Source organism: Hippopotamus amphibius, chromosome 6, assembly GCF_030028045.1.
Source record: "Hippopotamus amphibius kiboko isolate mHipAmp2 chromosome 6, mHipAmp2.hap2, whole genome shotgun sequence".
Taxonomy (NCBI): Eukaryota; Metazoa; Chordata; class Mammalia; order Artiodactyla; family Hippopotamidae; genus Hippopotamus; species Hippopotamus amphibius.
Genome location: NC_080191.1, coordinates 90,780,450 through 90,799,308, shown reverse-complemented (window position 1 = coordinate 90,799,308; position 18,859 = coordinate 90,780,450). Strand labels below are relative to the sequence as shown.

The following is an 18,859-nucleotide window of genomic DNA, read 5'->3' as shown; positions in this document are numbered from 1 at the left end:
AGGTAGAAGTTTGTAAAACTGAGTTGGTAGCTTGGTAGTGGCATTATCTCATTTTAGGAATAGACGTAGATTTTCAGGACTACTGGGTATTGCACTAAACTGTCTCACAGTGTTTTCTGTACTGCCTTTAAACACTTAACATCACCAATATTTAAAAAAAAATTATTTTTTTTTTCCTAGTTGTTGGTCTTGACGATATTATGGATGAAGGAGTTGTTAAAGAAAGTGGCAATGATACCATTGATGAAGAAGAACTGATTTTACCTAACAGGAATTTGAGGGACAAAGTAGAAGAAAATTCAGTGAGATCACCAAGAAAATCACCTCGTTTAATGGCACAAGGTAATCCTTCCAAAGAGGACTAGCTAGAAAATCAAGTGTAGGGACAGATATGATAGGTTGTAAACTTGCTGAGCTGTGTAGTATTTTCTTGGTGTTTGCTAATCTTAGCATTTTGATAATCAATTTTGAGATTGTATTGATTCGTTGGTATGATTTTTAAAAGTTTTTACTGAAATTACACATTTATGTGATTTACACAGTTAACTAGTTGTATGAGTTTCCAATACTTGCCGTCCTACTCCTTATTTCTGTTGTCTCAGAGGAAACTATTATTACCTCTTTCATCTGTTTTTATTAATTTTTTGGTATGTACTTCCATGTTTGTAACACATGTCTGTTGTTGCTTCTTGATTATTCTGACATATGTATTTATTGATTTCCCATTCTGGATGGTGAATTTAGCGTTCTTTTCTCCTCTTGTTCCCCCATCACACAACAGTGTGTTTTCTCATCTTTCTGATGTATAGTTTTGTAAGATCAGTAGTAACTACTAATGTTATTGTGACTCAACATGCTGTTAGTGATGGTCCGTTTAATAAACTAGTCACTTTTCCTGTACAACTTCTTGTCTTTCTGATTTAATAGTGGATTTTAGTTTTCATTTGCTTATAGTTTTTTATGTATTTGCACACACGGTTTTCAGTGTACATGTCAGTAATTATACCCCAGCTACTCTGCCAGTTGTCTGAATCTTTCCTGAAGATACTTGTGCATGTCAGGTATCCTGTCATTTTCATCTCACAGGGGCAGTGTGTCTGGGGGCCTTCTGCTCTGCTTCCGTCCGTGTGCGCTGCTGTGTGAGCCCTGCAGAAGCAGCTGCGTGGCTATTGCCCAGAGAACCCTTCACTGTTCTTCTGAGGACTCTGGTCTGCATTGTAGTTCATATTTGCTCTTCTTTGATTTAGCGCCTTCATTTTGGTGACACACCTCTTCTAGTAGTTTTATGAGAAAAAGGAATATGGATGTTATATTTTTTTAAGCCTTGAATGTTTGCAGATGTATTGAATCTTTTCTCACATTGGAATCATGGTCTGATTGAACCCAAGAATTCAAGGTTGGTAATTGTTTCTCCTCAGAAAGTTATGCTCCATTTTCAATTCTGAAGAAATCTGTTGAATTATTTCATTGATTATTTTCCTCTCTATTTTCTCAACTCTTGCTTTCTGAAACTCCTGGCATTCAATATTAGGTAGCAGGGACTGGCTCTTCCATTTTTTTCATTCCACCTCTGTCTTCTTCTGCTCCTTGCTGAAATTTTCTCACGTTTATCCTTCAGCTTTTTCATCAAATTCTGAAATGTTCTTTTTTTGTTTTGGGAATAGTCCTTTTTGTAGCATTCTGGTCTTGTTTCATGCATGTAGTATCTTATATTGTCTTTCATAAGGTACTTACAGTATTTTAAAATTTTAAAAATCTCTTCTTTTTTTTTTTTTTTTTTTTTTTTTGCTTCTATCTTTCATGTGAAGAGACTTTCCAAAGGTGTCTGATCATTGATAATTTACTCAGTGCTTAATGTTTTGTCAGCTATGAGCATCACTGTATAGTAATCTGGCTGTGTTATTTTTGGAGGAATCCCTGATGCTAGAAGTTAGCTCATTAAATTGCAAGCATATCGTGGGAGCCCTTGAGGCAAGCTGACAGGGGCATCTCAGCTTTCAGTACATACAAATTCACATAATCTTTGAAATTTCAGTGTCCATTACTGCCACTCTTACCTGTGCCTGATGTTCCTTAGTCTAGAAACACTGCCCAAAGAATAAGCCTCCAGTCTTGGATTAGGACCCAGGAAGGGCGCTTGCCCAGTGGATGGAGTATAGGAGAGGGAGCTTGGGGTCTAACTGCTTTTTAAACAGCTTTCAACTCATCCTCATTTTAACTGCCTACCTTCCTCCCTACTTTAGAATTATCCGGTCCCCAGTTCCTGAGCCTTTTGAGGTGTTAACTGTGCTGGTTCCTGGTGTTGGTTCTGCCAGCACTGCCAGATGAGTGTTTACCTGTTTTTGGATCTCCTGCATTAGGTTCTTCCTGATTATCTCTTGTTTGGCTTCCAAAATCATGTTTTCTCTTTCTCCTGTTCTTTCTTTCCTTCTAGATTCATAGCTTTTGTATAGCTTTAATGTGGGGTTTTGAGAAGTGGATTAACTCAGCTGTGTATATTTACTTCATCATCTTTTCTTCAGTTTTTTAAAAAATCAGTTATTTGGTATGTATTTGTGACTTTGAGAAATGAAAAGATTAGGATGAAACATTATAGACAAATAATGATAATGTTTGGCCTATACAGCCCAGCTTCAAACTAAGGCAGTTTGTAGTTGGAAGAGAAAGAGTCACTTTATCTTTTGTGAGTTAATCAGTTACTTTTGGAAAACAGTTTTTTATTTGAATACCTTCACAGTTGAATGTGCTGTTCATTTATCAACCACTTAGATAATGGGTGTTAAAAGTTCTTCATTTATTTTATCTCAGGGCAGATAGATACAGTGGAGCTATAAATTATTACAGGCTGTCTTCAAAGCTTTAAAAATTATCTAAATATTGGTAACAAACAGTTAAAATTTTAGTTTTTTAAAAATGTTACATATCTGAGCATGGGTGGTTCATAATCCAGTAAGTCATTATGTGAGGTTGCTGGGTGCTTACCTGATGACCGAATATCGCACCAAGTTCTGGAGGAGGAGACAGGGTCTCTAAGTTAGGAGGACCATGTAATTTATTGTCCAAATGTGGACACTTTTGAGTGTCACCACTACAAGCATCAACTAGGACTGTTAGAGACAAATGAGGAGGACGTATGATACCTTCTGTAAGAGTTTCAAAGTTCAGGTTCAGTGACACATGATAGATTAGGAAAATGTGCTAAATGTTGGTGCATAGTAGGGTTTTGCATTAAAAAGGAAGGAGACTTTTTTTTTTTTTTAATTTTTTTGGGGGTACACCAAGTTCAGTCATCTGTTTTTATACACATATCCCCGTATTCCCTCAGGAAGGAGACTTTTTTAAAAAAATTGATGATGTTCAGTTTTCATGCAGAGTTGATTCAGAGGTATTGGATGTGCATAGGCTTGGATATAACTTCTTATTTTGTATTTCAGTTTGTGGGTTGTTTTTCTACTTAGTGTATTATTATTTTTTTTTTTTCTTAGTGAATTATTTCGCTCTCTTTCTTTCTGGTTTCTTTTCACTTTGTGTTTCTCTTTGCCTTGGAGGCTGTATCCAGGTAGGGAAAGGAGGAGAATCCCGTTTAGTGGGTTCTTTGTTAGGAGCATTGTTGAGAGTGGGAAGCTTTATTAAATCATTTTCATACTTTCCTCATTTTCCCTTATGATATGTTTTCTTGGTTTGAATCTTTTAAATTATAATTTCTTTTTTTTGTTGTTGATCTGTGTCTAGTACTCTAGTGTATTATTTCATCTCTTAGAATATTTAAGCTATTCAAGGAAGAGCTATAAGATGTAAGGGAAGCACATTCATAAAGGCATTAGCGTTCTTCTTAGGCTGTGCTTTGAAACTCACACAGATCCTGTTTGTGATAGGTGGTTTAGTTCAGATTTTATTGGCACCTGAATTTATTGGGTTTTATATATTTAGAGGTATTTAATGTTTAAAACTGTATGACAACCCTGCTTTAAGATGGATAGTAACATAAAGGAACTTCATTGATTTTACTCCCAGCTTATGTTTATAGAAAAGAAACTTGATGAAAATATTTCTTATTGTAAAGTATAATATCAGTCTGAATTTTATAGAGGTTTTGTCCTGCCCCAGAATTGATAGAACTTTGATAAGTATAAAATTTAACATATATAAAATACGATCATCATCGTGAGTAGATGTTTATTACATTTTCATTGAAATGGGAAAATAAATTTTATAGCTCAGAATAAAGAAGTTATGTAAAAAAAAAGCGATATATTCTAAATTGCATTGAAGTAAAAACATATGGCAAAATAACTAAGTTATTTTTATTTATTTTTTTCCCCTGTGATAGAACAAGTAAGAAGTTTGCGACAAAGCACTATTGCCAAGCGTTCAAATGCAGCACCTTTAAATAGCACAAAAAAGACATCTGGGAAGACTGTGTCTGCCCCTAAGGCAGGGGTGAAACAACCAGAAAGGTGTCAGATTAAAGAAGAAGTTGCTACATCACCGAAACCCGAACACCAAAAAGAGAGCAGGAGGAGCAGCCGGCACAGTGGCCAGATCGAAGCAGCAGTTTTGTCCTGTCTTGAAATGAAGGATGAAGCTGCATTAGATTCTGAGCAGAAGTGTAATAATCAGGGAGAAGCAAATGTGCCGTCTCGTACATTGAATTGTCCACTCCTTTCAGAGACTTGTGTTAGTATTGAAGAGAAGAAAAAGGAAACGCTGATGGAATGTAAAACCAAGACCGTTAGCCCATTGTTTAAGTTTTCGAGTGAAGAGGAACATGAACGGAATGATTCCACTTCAAGTAAAATGGATGGGACTGTCGTTGAGGAAATGAAGGCAAAAGGAGAAGCTGAACAAGAATCAAGAGAGACAGTAAAACTACCCCATGAAGATGAAAGCGTCATGGAGGAACCTGCATCTTCCGCTGATTTCTCTGGTGATGCTGCTTGTACAAACCCAGAAAAGACAGAAAAGAACCTTGTCGGTTTGTCTGGTTCTGTGGATGAAGTAAATGAATGTAGTTTGGAATTGAAAGATAGCATGGAAGTTGCTGATAAAGCTAAGAACTCCCTTCAAAGAGATGAAGTAGAAATGGCTTATTGTAAAGACACAGAGCCTGATGATAAGCAGGTGCAGGGCCCCAGGTTTAATAAGTCACACTTAGCGGTGGTTAACACTAGTGCTTTTGAACCAGAAGGTAATATTTTAGAAAATGCTATTTGTGATGCACCTGACCAAAATTCAAAACAGGTGAATATTGTTGAAAGTATTAAAATGGAATCTCATGAAACAGCAAACCTTCAGGATGACAGAGACAGCCAGTCAAGTAGTGTTTCTTGCTTAGAGTCCAAAAACGTAAAATCCAAACATACAAGACCTGTAATTCATTCTAAGCAAACCATGACCGCAGATACTCAGAAAAAAGTTGCTGCAGCAAAACATGAATTAATGCATAACAAAACTAAAGTTAATGTCAAAAGTGTGAAGCGAAATGCAGATGAATCAGAATCCAAGCAGAATTTTCATAGGCCAGTCAAAGTGAGAAAAAAACAAGTTGATAAGGATTCAAAGATTCAGAGTTGCAATTCTGGGGTTAAATCTGTGAAAAATCAAGCTCATTCTGTATTCAAAAAGACATCACAGGATCAAAATTTCATACAGATTTCCAAACCCTTAGCTCATTCTTTGAGTGATAAGCCTCACGGTCACCCAGGTTGCTCTAAAGAACCTCATCATCCTGCACAAACTGGACATCTGTTGCACTCTAGCCAGAAACAGTGCCATAAGCCCCCGCAGCTGGCCCCAGCAGCGAGAACCAATAGTCATGTGAAGGAAGAGCTCGAGCATACTGGTGGTGTAGAACATTTTAAGGAAGAGGATAAATTGAAATTAAAAAAACCCGAGAAGAACCTACAACCCCGCCAAAGGAGAAGCAGCAGAAGTTTTTCCTTGGATGAGCCACCATTGTTCATTCCGGACAACATAGCTACCGTAAAAAGGGAAGGCTCAGATCATAGCTCTTCATTTGAAAGCAAATATGTCTGGACTCCCAGCAAGCAGTGTGGGTTTTGCAAAAAACCTCATGGCAACAGGTGTGTGTGTGTATATATGTGATATGTATATTAAAGAGAAATTGCTTTTTTTAGGGTGGGATTAGTGTGGGAATTTTTCGTAGAAAGATTATTTAACATACAAAAGACATTTGCAGAAACTGAAACCCCCTCATCAACTCTGGATGTATGATAGATGAAGCCAGTGAATTTGCAAATATGCCATCCTAGAACACTTCAGAACACTTAGGCTGACCAAAAGCTGGTACATACAGAAATGTTTTGTCATTGTAACCAGTTAGAGAGTGTAATTTAGTCATTGCATCTTAAAAAAAAAATCAAAAAATTGTTATAGTGCTTTGGTCTGTAAGTTATATATTATTTTGTTTGGTTTGAGAAGAACTAGTAATAAAGTGTGAAGGGCATAATGGAAATTATATTTTATATATATACGTTATATATATTTATGCTTTTAAATGAAGCCCACTTAACTATGATTTAATACCACTACTTCATAATTATCAAACTCGACCTTAGAATGAAATTTGATAGCTAAAACAACTGTTGGATTACCCAGGGGAATTTTGTATGTAACATGGAATGGAGTGAAACATGTATTTTGTTTTTGAATGTTTTAGTGATTTGGATTTCTTGTGAATTCTCATCTTTTAGGAAGTGATTTTATAGCACTGCCATTGGCATTCTTTCCTTAGGATTCAGTGTTCTAGAGTTTTATGACACTGCCACCCTCCCCGCCCCCCCATGTATTTTTTATTTGCTAGCTTTTTGAGAAAAAAAGAGAACAAGAGATGAAGTGGAGTTTCCAGCTACAAGATTATGCTGTTCAAGTGTTGAGATTGCTGTTGGAACTTCTATCAACGTTGATATGATGAAAGAACATTGTAACTTGCACATTGTAATATTATCTTTACTCATGAAAGTAAATGTTAGAATGATTTCCCAGCACAATGAGATTACATGAAAATGAAACACTTTAGGGAGGGACAGTTTAGTGCAATGCGATGTAATACATTATTTTGGTGTGGAGGGTGGTGGTTGGGAGTTGCTGGGGCTAGTCTGTAAAAAATAACTTTTTATGTCAAGGGGTTTCTTCATTTGTGATTCAGCCCATTTTTAGTGTCAGTGGTTACTTTATCACAGCATTATTCCAGTTTTTAAAATTTGTGATTTGTTTGAGTATAGCACTACATTGCCCTCACTTTTGTGCTCTTTATGCTTTTTTTGTTTAAGACACCTTATTCAAATATTCTAGAGCGGGCCTAAGAGAATTAAGGGCTGGATGGTCCTTGTAAGTGCTCTTTTAAGCTATCCCTTTTTTTCTTTGCCAGAATCTTCTAAAAATCATCATAGAGACGTGTTGCCAGAGTAATGAAGTAGGAGCCTTAAACTGAATGAGTTTCTAAAGTGAAGCTTTAGAGGCCTGGAGTTGGAAGCCATGTTGTGATGTAACTTTTCTGGAGATAAACTTTGGTTATGATGGCTGGTCCTCAGGAGTTTGCCCAGGCTTCACCAGCATCAGTTATTTTCCTAAAATGGAAATGAAATGTTAAGTCCCATTGTTTTTTACCGAAGGCTGCCTTTTGGACCTGTGGTGTAAAATCTAGAGTTTCTTTGCCCCAGTCTGGAAAATGACTTAGAATATTAGATGTGTAGGGATTTTGAGTTTACCCTATGTAATTGACATGAATACTGTATAATAATGTTGGAAACTCAGTTTTGGGATCAACTTTTCACATTACTTCAGCTTTGTGAATAAAGAAGCCTAAGTAATTGATTTTCTTTGCATATTAAGTAGCACTCACTACTTCTTTGATACATTCTGCTTGCACACATTGAGGTTCCTCAAAAATGGCCCTGTCATGCAGCATGTAATTTTCCTAGTTTAATCCATGTGTAAGAATATGAATTTATTAGGAAGACATGTGGAAATAATTTTCACCCGTTTCTTTGATCCCATGCACTGGCCATATTCATTGAAAGCTGTTTGTTAATAGGACTTTTTTTTTGTTTGTTTTAAGCACTTGTGACAAATTTCCTTCTGTAAAGTTTATTTTATAACTCTTACGCATTTTACATGTATTGCAACAGAGGTTAGCTTCCTGTATGTGCTTCCAGTTGGAAATTATATTTTTAAATACGGATATGTTCATGGCACGGCCAGTTGTGCTATTTGACTATAAGCAACTTCTGCACGCATCCTAAAGACAGAAGGCACTGACTGCCTCACAATTCACACGTCATGCTGTTGTTTTGGCTTCCATTTATTTTCCTGATTCAGCTTTATAGCTAAGGTATATTCACTATTTTAAAAACCAGACTATTTAGTACTTTTTAAAAAAGTTAACTTTGAAATTCTTTTAAACATAAGCCAGTTGGCATTTTGGAAGAAGTCTTAAGTCTTTTCATAATACTTACCCTGTAGTTTCTAGTATTTCCCTACCTCTCCAGATTATATTTGTATCTTCAGTTTGTATTACACTTTCTTGCCCAGTTGTAGAAGATTAGTTCATTGAATAAAATTTAGAAACAAACAAAAATATTCTTAGCATAATGGAGTCACAGCTTTATAGTCAAACAAGAAACCTTTTTCTGAAAAGGAAATTTTCTCTTAGTGTAAGTGATTCAGGTTTTTCTCAGGAATTAGAGAGTTTGATAGAGAAGTACTTTTCTCTGTAGATTAGATTGTCAGTGACAGAAGCAATGATTGAATGTTTAGGTGGAGTAAAATCATTTGATCCTGGAGAAGAGCGAGTATGTGTACATTTACAGTTACACAGTCTCAGTTGTTACTTAGGAACCACTTACCAGAACTTAAGGTCGACTTGGAGTAGTTCCATTGTTGGTGAATTTGTGACATGACTGTTTAAGAACAGGAGTTCTCAATGTTGCCTTTGTGGTTTACGTTGAAGCAACTTGAGAGTTTTCTAAGAATATATTTTGGTTTGTGCCAAAAAGATTAGAATTAATATTACATTTAAAATTAGGTTTAAATTATAGTAGGATTTAAAATTTTATGAATGAGCATGTGACAGTAGAACACAACATAGATATTTCTGAACTTTTCCATGTAACTGATTTCATGCTTGTTTGGTCCAATTCAGAGCTAAACACCACACGTTAATTTTTTTTTAGTGAAATATTTAACACCTGGGTTATAGTCTTTTCTTTGAGTGATGTCACTTATTGGTAATCAGTATTTCAAGGACAAAGCAGGAAATGAGAGAGTAATGATGTTAGCTGTTTGATCCATCCTCCCTCTCCCTTTTTAAGCCATGAAGACAGTATATCTTCTCTTTTTGTGATAGGCCACTTAAAAATGTATGTGTGGTTAATAAAGTTCATAGTACTGCTAATATTTCTTTTTTGAAATTTTCCAGTGTTAATTTCAAGTGAATCAATTACACTTTCCCCAGGACATGTGGTAATTATTTTTATCACTGTCACTTTTTGTTCTGATTTCTCAATTTTATTTAACTGTGTTACTTTTTATATAAAATCTAAAATTTTATTATTATTTTATTATTAAGATACATCTGGATGGCACTGTAGTTTTGAGATTTGTTTTTCAGAGCTTCTCAAGTTTGAGGAGACATTTCCATAAATAAACTTGGGGCATGGTGATACAATGAATAATTCCACATCATAAAATGACTTCCCAGGTTGAATAGAAATTTGAAATTTCCTAATATATGCTTTATAGTTTGTTGTTAGACTTGGATTTGGGGCAGAAGCATAGCCATGGTCATAGTGTGTGTCCTATTGAAACCATCCCAGGCTGGCTGTGAAGAAATTGTTAATGTAGCTGTGATGGGAAATCACATTAGCTTTCCTTCAGTATTTCAAAGGAATTCAGCTTAGTTGCTTTCAAGAAGTAGGAGTTCTTACAGTTTTGCAATCTGAAATAGAAGAAGTTTTAAGTATCTGTATTTTTAAACTTCGTATTTTCCTGTTGGCTGTATGATCTGTATCACTGAAATATGCTTGGACCCATCTAAAGTCTCCATACCTAGAGAAACCGTTTCTGTGTTGCAGACAAATACCATGTTGTTGGAAAGTTTTCTCACTAGGGCTATGAGTTCAACATATTCTGTATTTTTATTTATTTTTACTTAAGGCATGAAGGGCTTTTTGTTTTTCTCAATGAATTTTTTTTTTTTTAAATGAACCATTGAGGAAGTGATGACTTATCTGAAAAAGCTAGCACAAGCATCACCAGTTAGAGTAAAGAATGGTGAATTGTAGACATGAAGAAGTCAAGTTTCCTTAGTGCACAGCAGTGGTTGGTCCACAGTGGAAAGGCACACGAGGAAGAAGAGTAGAGTGGTCTACAATTGAGGAATAAGGTATTTGGCATGACTTTTTCAAGACATCCTGTAAAGTTTGAAACTCAGTGTTCTGATTTTTATAGTTTCTACATTAAAACAGGACCACTGGTATATTTAGAGAGAGTTGGCCATATCATCCAGTATATTACTTTTAACATCTTCCTATTGGACAATAGGTTTTTAAAAGGAGTTTTGTCACTGTTGGTGGTGCCGCTGTTCTTATCAAAGTCCCCACAAAGTTGTTAGATCATTAAAGAGTATACTTAAATTTTCCTAAATCTTTCAAACATACTATGAATTGCTAACCTGAAGAAAAAAGGAAAATGTTAAACATGTTTAAGTGAGCTTTGTCATTTTCCTACCAGTGGGTTGAAAAGTATGTGAAAAAGATAATTTCACCCTCAAATTGCTGTTTCTATATCTGTTTTTGCTCTTTTATTCTAAAATAATTCCAGATTTCTTTGTAGGTTAGAAAAACAAACTTTTTAGAGTCATAAATGTGTCCTTGGACTTTTTCATTGGTTAGTGAAATCATTTCTTAGATAAAATGCAGTCAAGGGAAAATATAAGGAGATTGTTCGGAAGTTAAATTCACCCTGAATAGTAATATCTTCATGTCGATATAATATTGGTGGTTATTTGGGAAAAATAAGTTTATTATCTAAAGTACAGGGTCAAGTAGTAAGGAAGCCCACGCTCAAAAGTACAGAAAAACATTCTTCAGCTAAATCAGTGCAACACCATGAACCAGAATATTTTGAACTCAATGAATAAGTGTATTTAGTTAGGGTGGCTGATAAGGAACAGTGAATGAGGCTCCATTATGTTAGTTTTTGAGTTGCATTTTTGTTGCATCTTCTTTTTTTTTGTCATTTAAAATGATTTGTTGGATAAGTGACTCCAGTTTTATGTATGGTTTCAGATCCGTGGTAAATGTAATTGTAGCTTTGATGGGTTGTCTGATCAGATGGTCACAGCTTATCACCCTTCTCGGTGGAGTACTGTTATTCTCTATGTTGTTGTTCTATACAGTTTGCTGACGAAGGTCAGTTGCCCTTTATTTTTATCCTTATGTGTCCCCCCCTCCCCCCATGTATTTTCCCAGTCATATCAGAGGGAAAATATTTGACTTCTTAAAATTCCCATTTTCATAGAATATTCTTTTTTTGGGAAACTTTCTCCATGTTGAACTGATAGAATGGGTAAAGACAGAAAACATGCAAAATACCAGAAAAATATGAAAAATTTGATTTAGGCTCACTTAGCATTGGTTTTTAAGAAAATGTATCAAATCAAAGTGTTCTTTTTTTTTTTTTTTCTTTCCAGGTTTATGGTTGGCTGTGGGAGATGTGATGACTGGTTTCATGGTGATTGTGTTGGGTTAAGTCTTTCTCAAGCACAACAAATGGGAGAGGAAGACAAAGAATATGTGTGTGTGAAATGTTGTGCTGAAGAAGATAAAAAGACTGAAATAGTAGATCCAGATGTTTTGGGAAACCAGGCTAAAGTTGAAGTCCATAGTGAAGATAAAGCAGTGGAATATGAAAAGCTTGGGTTATCAAAGCACACTGCAGCAAATGACAAAACCAGATATATAGATGATGCAGTGAAGCACAAGGTCAAAATTTTAAAACGGGTGAGCTTCTCATTAATGCACTCTTGTTTAAAGAACTTTGTGTGGGCTGACTATGAGATTTGAAATTTCTCTTTCGATTTCACTGTTGTGTACATTTTCTCATTTTTCCATAAAAATGGGTTTTTACCTAAAATGTTTTGTCAGTCTTGGTGAAACCAGGTAGTGACATCTTCAAAATATGCAGACATTCCTTCTTATAATCTTTTGTGCTATTTCTAGTCTCTAGTTTGGTACTTGGATTTTCTGTGATAGAATGTGTATGTGATTTTGTGGTGGTAGGTATAAATTGTGCTTGCTGAGAAGTTTTTCTAAAAAGCTTTTCAGTCCATAAATAACTACAAATCCTTAAAACCACACTTGGCGTTATTCTATCAAGTTGGAAGAGTACTTTCTGTAAGGAGAAGTAATCTTAGTTCTTTTGATTTTTGTCCCAGTATTTCCTTGGAACCCATACCTCATAATTTTTCTCATAAAATGTGGCCTCTTAAAAAGTTGTCAGTTTTCCCTCATCTTACATTTTCAACTACCTTCTTAAACTATTTTCTAAATAGAAATTTCAAGGTATTTAATCAATTACAGGAGAAATGTATAAAAGACACAGCACTTTATCTAATTAAATTTTATTTTCATTGTCTACTATTTTTTTTCCTTTGATTTTTCTAATCATTGATTTGTTATTCTTGTAGGTAGTGCTAGGAAGGAAGCACTGGCAGCAAGTATATGTGGCTGGTCAAGGGTAATATTCCAAAACACAACAAATATGAGTTACAGGGTTGGAAGGAACCAGCCATTCAGATTGAAGAACATGTTTTCTCTAAAGTCTTCTCCGTTATTTACAAACTCAGTTCTTTTGGACACTCCTCATGACAAATCTGCATTAAGTTCCAGTTTGCCAGATTCTTGTGGCATCCAGCATTTTCTGTCTGCCAGGACTTTCTGAGGATCAGATTATGTCCTTCTGATGTTTACTATTACTTTTACTGTTGATTTGATTAGCACCAAAGTAATCGATAATATAGAACTGAGAGTGCCATTGAAAACAGTTTGGAAAAGTTCTGTTAACTTTTAATTATCATTTCTTGTGTACAGTTTCTTGGCCATTCAGAAATATAGCTCATTGTTTTGTCATTTAGTTATCTCCATTTTCTCTAAAAAGACATTATGAAACATTAACTCTGTTGAGAAACTCTTCTGTCCAGTCTCTGTATCAGAAAAGGAAGCAAGGTTAGTCTGAATTTGTAAATACATACATGAGCCAAGTGATTACTGCTTCCTTTTCTTTTTGATGTTGAACTGTTGAATCTTACTTAGACTAGTCTGATTCTAGTTTACAGAGTCTGTTTTTTCAATATCACTTCTTATCCCTAGATTTTATGTTGAACCATTTATTGAGTTCCTATTGTGTGCTAAGCATGCTACCAGATTTGAGTGTATATATATCACTGATTGAAAAATGTTCCTGCTCTCAAGTAAGTCTAGTTGGAGAGGTAGAAAATAACAAGTAAATAAAAAATTAGAGGGTTCCCAGTCTAGAGAAAATCAGTTTTTTGTTTATACTCTGTCTTCGTAAAAACTATGATTATATTTCTGTACACAGTGTTCTTCTCATTAGTATGATGTGATTAATTACTCACAAGGGTCTCAGAATTCTGATTTCATTTGTCGTTCTTTTTGGGTTATAATTAGGACAAGAATAGTAGGTGTCCTGATGGTTCTACCTGATGGGAGTTAAAATTGCCAATAGGTACACTGAGAATTTGATACTTCTATAGGTAAATGTGACTTCATTTGTTCTCAAAAGTAGTAAAAATTATAGATAATTGATTTCTCCACAATTTCTCTCCCCACCCTTTTTTTTCATATCCACAGCTGATGAAGAGAACTCTTATTTTATACCTAATTTTCTTTCTAATACCATTGTTGGGACCATAATGTTTTTTAGTTCCCCTTTACAGACTGTTATGTGTTCCAGAGAAAATAGGTGCTTAGCAAATGGATTTTGGATGAAATGGTGAAGGTCCTTTTTGCTGTTGAAAGTTTTGTATATCTTCAAAAAAAAGTTATTGGGCTAAAGAATGGAGTATGTTTGGTATCTCAATAGGTTGTCATACTAATTAGATTTAATTTTTTTCATCCATATACTTGTGACGCTTGCTTTGTATATAAAGGTGGTTTAGTAGTTTTCATTCCAATGAATTAAATACTATTTTTCCTAGGAATCTGGTGAAGGCAAAAACTCATCAGACTGTAGGGATAGTGAAATAAAAAAATGGCAGCTAGCTCCTCTTCGAAAGATGGGACAACCAGTTTTGCCTCGGAGATCCTCGGAAGAAAAAAGTGAAAAAATAACAAAAGAGTCAACAACAGTTATTTGTACAGGAGAAAAAGCTTCAAAACCAGGTAGTAAGAATAATAGAAATCATTATATACTAATGTATTTATATTTTAATTCATACACTATCAATTAGTGTATTTAGGGAAACTTAAAAACTTTTGCATTTTAATGGCAAGAAAAACAGATGATTGACCGTACTTGAAATAAGACGTTATTGCTCTGAATTCTGGGGAAGTACTAATAAATGTAGTAAGGTAAAGCCCCTGGCCTCATGGCACTTAAAATACCTGTGGGAAGTGACATAAGGTGACAAATGGAATGGTTTGCTGTTTTGGAGAATTCAGGCACTATGAAGAAAAAGCTGAGTAATGGGATAGAGAGTCAAGGTCAAGGAGAGTGGAGGATTTGTTCAGAGAGAATGGAGGTGGTAGCATGCGGTGGGATCTAAAGAGATGCAGAGTTGTTTTGGAGGGAGGAGTCCAGCGAGGGCACAGCCAGGCTGAAGGCTTTGACATGGAGTGATTAGAATGTGGTACATGAGGCATAGAATGGTGGTGGAAGGTGACTTTAGAGAAAATTACGTAGGAGCTTTGAGGCCATGGCAAGAGTTTATTTTTTGTTCTGAACATAATGGGGAACCTTTGGAGGAATTTATACAGGAGAATGATGGCTCACTGTGGTTTTCTGTGGAGACTGGACTGAAAGAGGATAGGCAAGAAGGAGCGTAGACGGGTTAGGAGTTTATAACTGCATACTAGGAAAGAGAACCTATAGCTGCATCCTGTTCTTGCTGGAAACAGAGGTACAGTGAGGGCAGTGGGAAGTGATCAGATTCAGATACACTTTACAGTAGGCTTGGCAGAGCTTGCTGACGGATTAGATGTAGGTAGGTGAAGGAAGGAAGAGTGTGAGCAGTTGGTTAGACCAGAGTTGGTGCTAGCTGCAGAGATGAGAAAGAGATTTGGGGAGGAAAATTGAAAAATATGTTTTGGGTATTTTGACTTTGAGATGCCTATTAGAGATCCAAGTGGAGATGTTTTGAGTAAATCTTTGGCTGATGGGTCTGGACTTTGGGCAATGGTCTATAAATTTGGGATTTGTCAGTGCATAGTTGTTATTTTACATCATGTGCTTAGATATAAAAAGCTACAGAGAGAGTTTGATGACACAGAGCAGAAGCAGAGGCCTTGGGGTGGCCAGTGTTTAGAGTCTGGAGGGAGAGGACCCAGCAGGGAGGCGAGGAGCTGCCTTCGAGGTGGGAGAGCTGAGAGACAGCGTGGCCTGGAAGCCAGGCGAAGTTCCCAGAAGGAGGTGATGGCCAGTTGTGTCAGACGCTGTCTAGACAGCTGTTTTGGTGGAGCAGTGGGGACGAAAGCCACCTGTAGTGGCGTATGGAAGGAAGAAGGGTGAGGGACTGGAGACAGTGACTAGAGAGCGCTTTCCAGAACAGAAGCAGTGTAGTGGCTAGAGGGGGGTGTGAGGTCAGGATTTCTCTTTAAGGAGTTGTTGTAGTTGAGGTTCAGAATCCGTGAAGAGATGAGAGGGGATGGGATTCTCTGGAGGGACTGATCATAGGAAAGGGCAGCTGAGGCATTGTAACAGTGGGGAAAGACTGCGTGTGGGAGCAGCAGGGATGCAGGAGGTAGGGTAGCAGGCTTGGTGACGGGAAAGCAGCTGGCATTGCTTTTGTTTCCTCTGAAATATGAAGTGAGAAAATCAGATGAGGTTGAAGTTGGAGAAGGAGGTATTGGTGGTGGAAAGGAAAGAGGAAAAAAAGCATAAAATATATATTTTGGAAAGTGGGAGAGCAGATTTACTAGGACGGTAATAGGATTAAGGGCAGCAGATTGAGCTATCTACTTGAGATGTGTAAATTTAAAGTGAGATCTGTCAGCACCGTGCTTACTTTCTCCAGTTGCCTTCAGCTGTTGGTAGGCTGTTTGGGTAAAGGATGAAAATTAGCTTTCACCAGGTTGTGCTTTTTGCCAGTGCAGATGTTCAAAGGAGAGAGAGTAAAGATAATTCTGCAGGGGAACGGTAGATGTTGGGCTCTCAGACCAAAGTTGGTTGTATGGGAAAGTGAGGACAGGAATGGTAAAAAATGATTGATTTAAGAATTGTTGGAATGAGGAATTCGTAGAATAAACAAACTGGTGTGATAGACGGTCAGAGTAGTAGTGGGATGTTTGACATTGAGATTCTAAAGATGTGCGTAAGTTAGTAATGATGAAATGAAAAATCATTTGAAAAGCTTAACATTCAAATTAACTCAGTTGTTTTAAAACCAGGAGATTCATCAGTTTTGTGATACTAGTAAGGCTATTACGTTATCTGCACACCTAAGAAGTTCAGATCGATTTCTCTCTCTCTCTCTCTACATATATAAAGTAGCTCTAAAAACCATTACCTAAAGTGGGAAAGGGGTATATACATTTTATAGCATTTGGGCCACTTTTTAGTAACTTAATTTCTAATTAAAATTCATTTAGAACTTATTTTCGGTTATTGAGGTATAATCGACATATAGCGTGAGTTTCAGTTGTACAATATAATGATTTGATGTATGTATATATTGCAAAATGATCCACTACAGTAAGTTTAGCAAACATCTGTCATCATACATAGATTAGAATTTCAGTGTCAGGAATATTTCAGGGTGGAATATGAATTCTGATCTTATTTAAAAATAGTGATTTTTAATCAGTCAACTTTGTTATAAACTTATGTTGTGCATTATAAAGGAAAATATCTTTTTAAAAGCAATTTAATGAGTTTTAATATTTGTTTAAAGTCGGTGCTCATGAGAAGCAAGAGTTAAAGAAGAAGAAAACTGAAAAGGGACCCCCTGGTGCACACGTTCCCGCTGCTCCTGCCTCCAAGCCTTCTGCAGACCAGATCCGGCAGAGCGTCCGGCATTCCCTCAAAGACATTCTTATGAAAAGGTAACACACACTGCTGTTGTAGAAGATTGAATAATATATGCTTCATGTATTTGGAAAATAATTGAATTGTTCTAATTTTAAGACTTACAGACTCAAATTTGAAGGTACCAGAGGAAAAGGCAGCAAAGGTTGCTACCAAAATTGAAAAAGAGCTTTTCTCTTTTTTTCGGGACACAGATGCTAAATATAAGAACAAGTATAGAAGTTTGATGTTCAACCTGAAAGATCCTAAGAACAATGTAAGTATGTCTTGTTCATGTCTGCATATTTATGCTTCCAACTTTCATAATACATAGGGATTTACAGTTGTAATACAGTAGATCTGTAGTTTATTTCTTGAAGTGAGACCCGTAATTTTAATAAAGTCTTTTGCTACCGAGCTGAGTTACGAATTCTGCACAGTGGTGACTCATGTTAGACAGTGTTTTTAATACTTCTGATTTAAATTTGAAAATAGAGCTACACTGCTTAAGAAAATAATTTAGATATTGATAAAAAGGAAAACTTAAAATATTGTTATTAATTTAAGTATGACTTTAGTTGTAAAGATCTTTTAGCAGTGGAGGAAACTGTAATTGAATCCTTAATCTTTTACTGGGACTTAGAGGAAGTCTGACAGCTGTGGGTGTAGATGCAAACTCCTTACATATTTTGCTTAAGTTTTACAAGGTTTTCACATGAGTAATATCAGTTTGTCAGTTTGTGTAATGGTATTTGCTGTAGTGTGTGACATAAGGCATTTTCTTGAAGTATGCTAACAGCTACTTAAGAAAAATCTACATTGTATAGTCTGCTGTCATGGACCAGGGGATCAGATACTTTCTGAATTATGTAATCTGAAAGCTTTTCTTCAAGTAAATACTTATTTCCTTTAGTTTTTTTCTTGCAGTTTGTTCTTTGCTCTGGTGTCCCTTCCAAGCCTGTTAGGATTTAAACATAAAATCTTAAAAATAGGAAAGACATCACATTCAGTAAAGTTCTTTTATGCAGTATCTTTCATGCGATCATGGGTTGGCTGTTGTGACAGTGTGTCCCTGGAAAGACTTAATACAACTTTAGATAGGTGTTGTAATGACTTCAACATACGTGCTTCTCCATTATGTGTTGATTTTTATACCAAGTGTGTACTGTATTTTGCTACCTTAGATGATAAGTTTCTAGAACACAAGGCTGTCATTTATTCTCTTTGCAGTAGGTAGTATGTGAATCATTAAACATTTGTAAATCAGGTTTCAAAGTCGCATGTTTATTACAAGTTTCTATACAGCAGCTCCTCCTTCTTTTAAAAATGTTTTTCTCTCCTTCCCATTTTTAAATACCTGCAGATATTATTTAAAAAAGTGCTGAAAGGAGAAGTAACCCCTGATCACCTTATAAGAATGAGTCCAGAAGAACTAGCTTCTAAAGAGTTAGCTGCTTGGAGACGAAGAGAAAACAGACATGTAAGATTATCTGTGCATATGTTTGTCTATATCAAAACATATTTTTCAACCATAGAGAAAAAGTATATACACAGAGGTAATTCAACTCAGAGTGCATAGTAACAGACTTTCTGTTCT

General features: G+C 35.9%; 1 protein-coding gene across 6 annotated transcripts in view; it reads left to right on the top strand.

Annotated features, from left to right (window-relative positions):
* Positions 1-18,859, top strand: part of PHF3 (PHD finger protein 3) — a 74,323-nt gene that overhangs the window by 42,529 nt on the left and 12,935 nt on the right. For 2 of the 6 annotated variants that reach the window (XM_057738491.1, XM_057738492.1), the window contains 7 exons: positions 181-342; positions 4,331-6,083; positions 11,714-12,023; positions 14,240-14,423; positions 17,150-17,300; positions 17,383-17,539; positions 18,626-18,742. In XM_057738491.1, coding sequence (XP_057594474.1) covers positions 181-342; positions 4,331-6,083; positions 11,714-12,023; positions 14,240-14,423; positions 17,150-17,300; positions 17,383-17,539; positions 18,626-18,742 — 2,834 coding nt within the window. Of the gene's footprint in view, positions 1-180; positions 343-4,330; positions 6,811-8,167; positions 8,354-11,325; positions 11,433-11,713; positions 12,024-14,239; positions 14,424-17,149; positions 17,301-17,382; positions 17,540-18,625; positions 18,743-18,859 lie in introns of those variants that run through there. The other 4 variants (XM_057738490.1, XM_057738493.1, XM_057738494.1 and 1 more) reach the window with 4 other exon arrangements.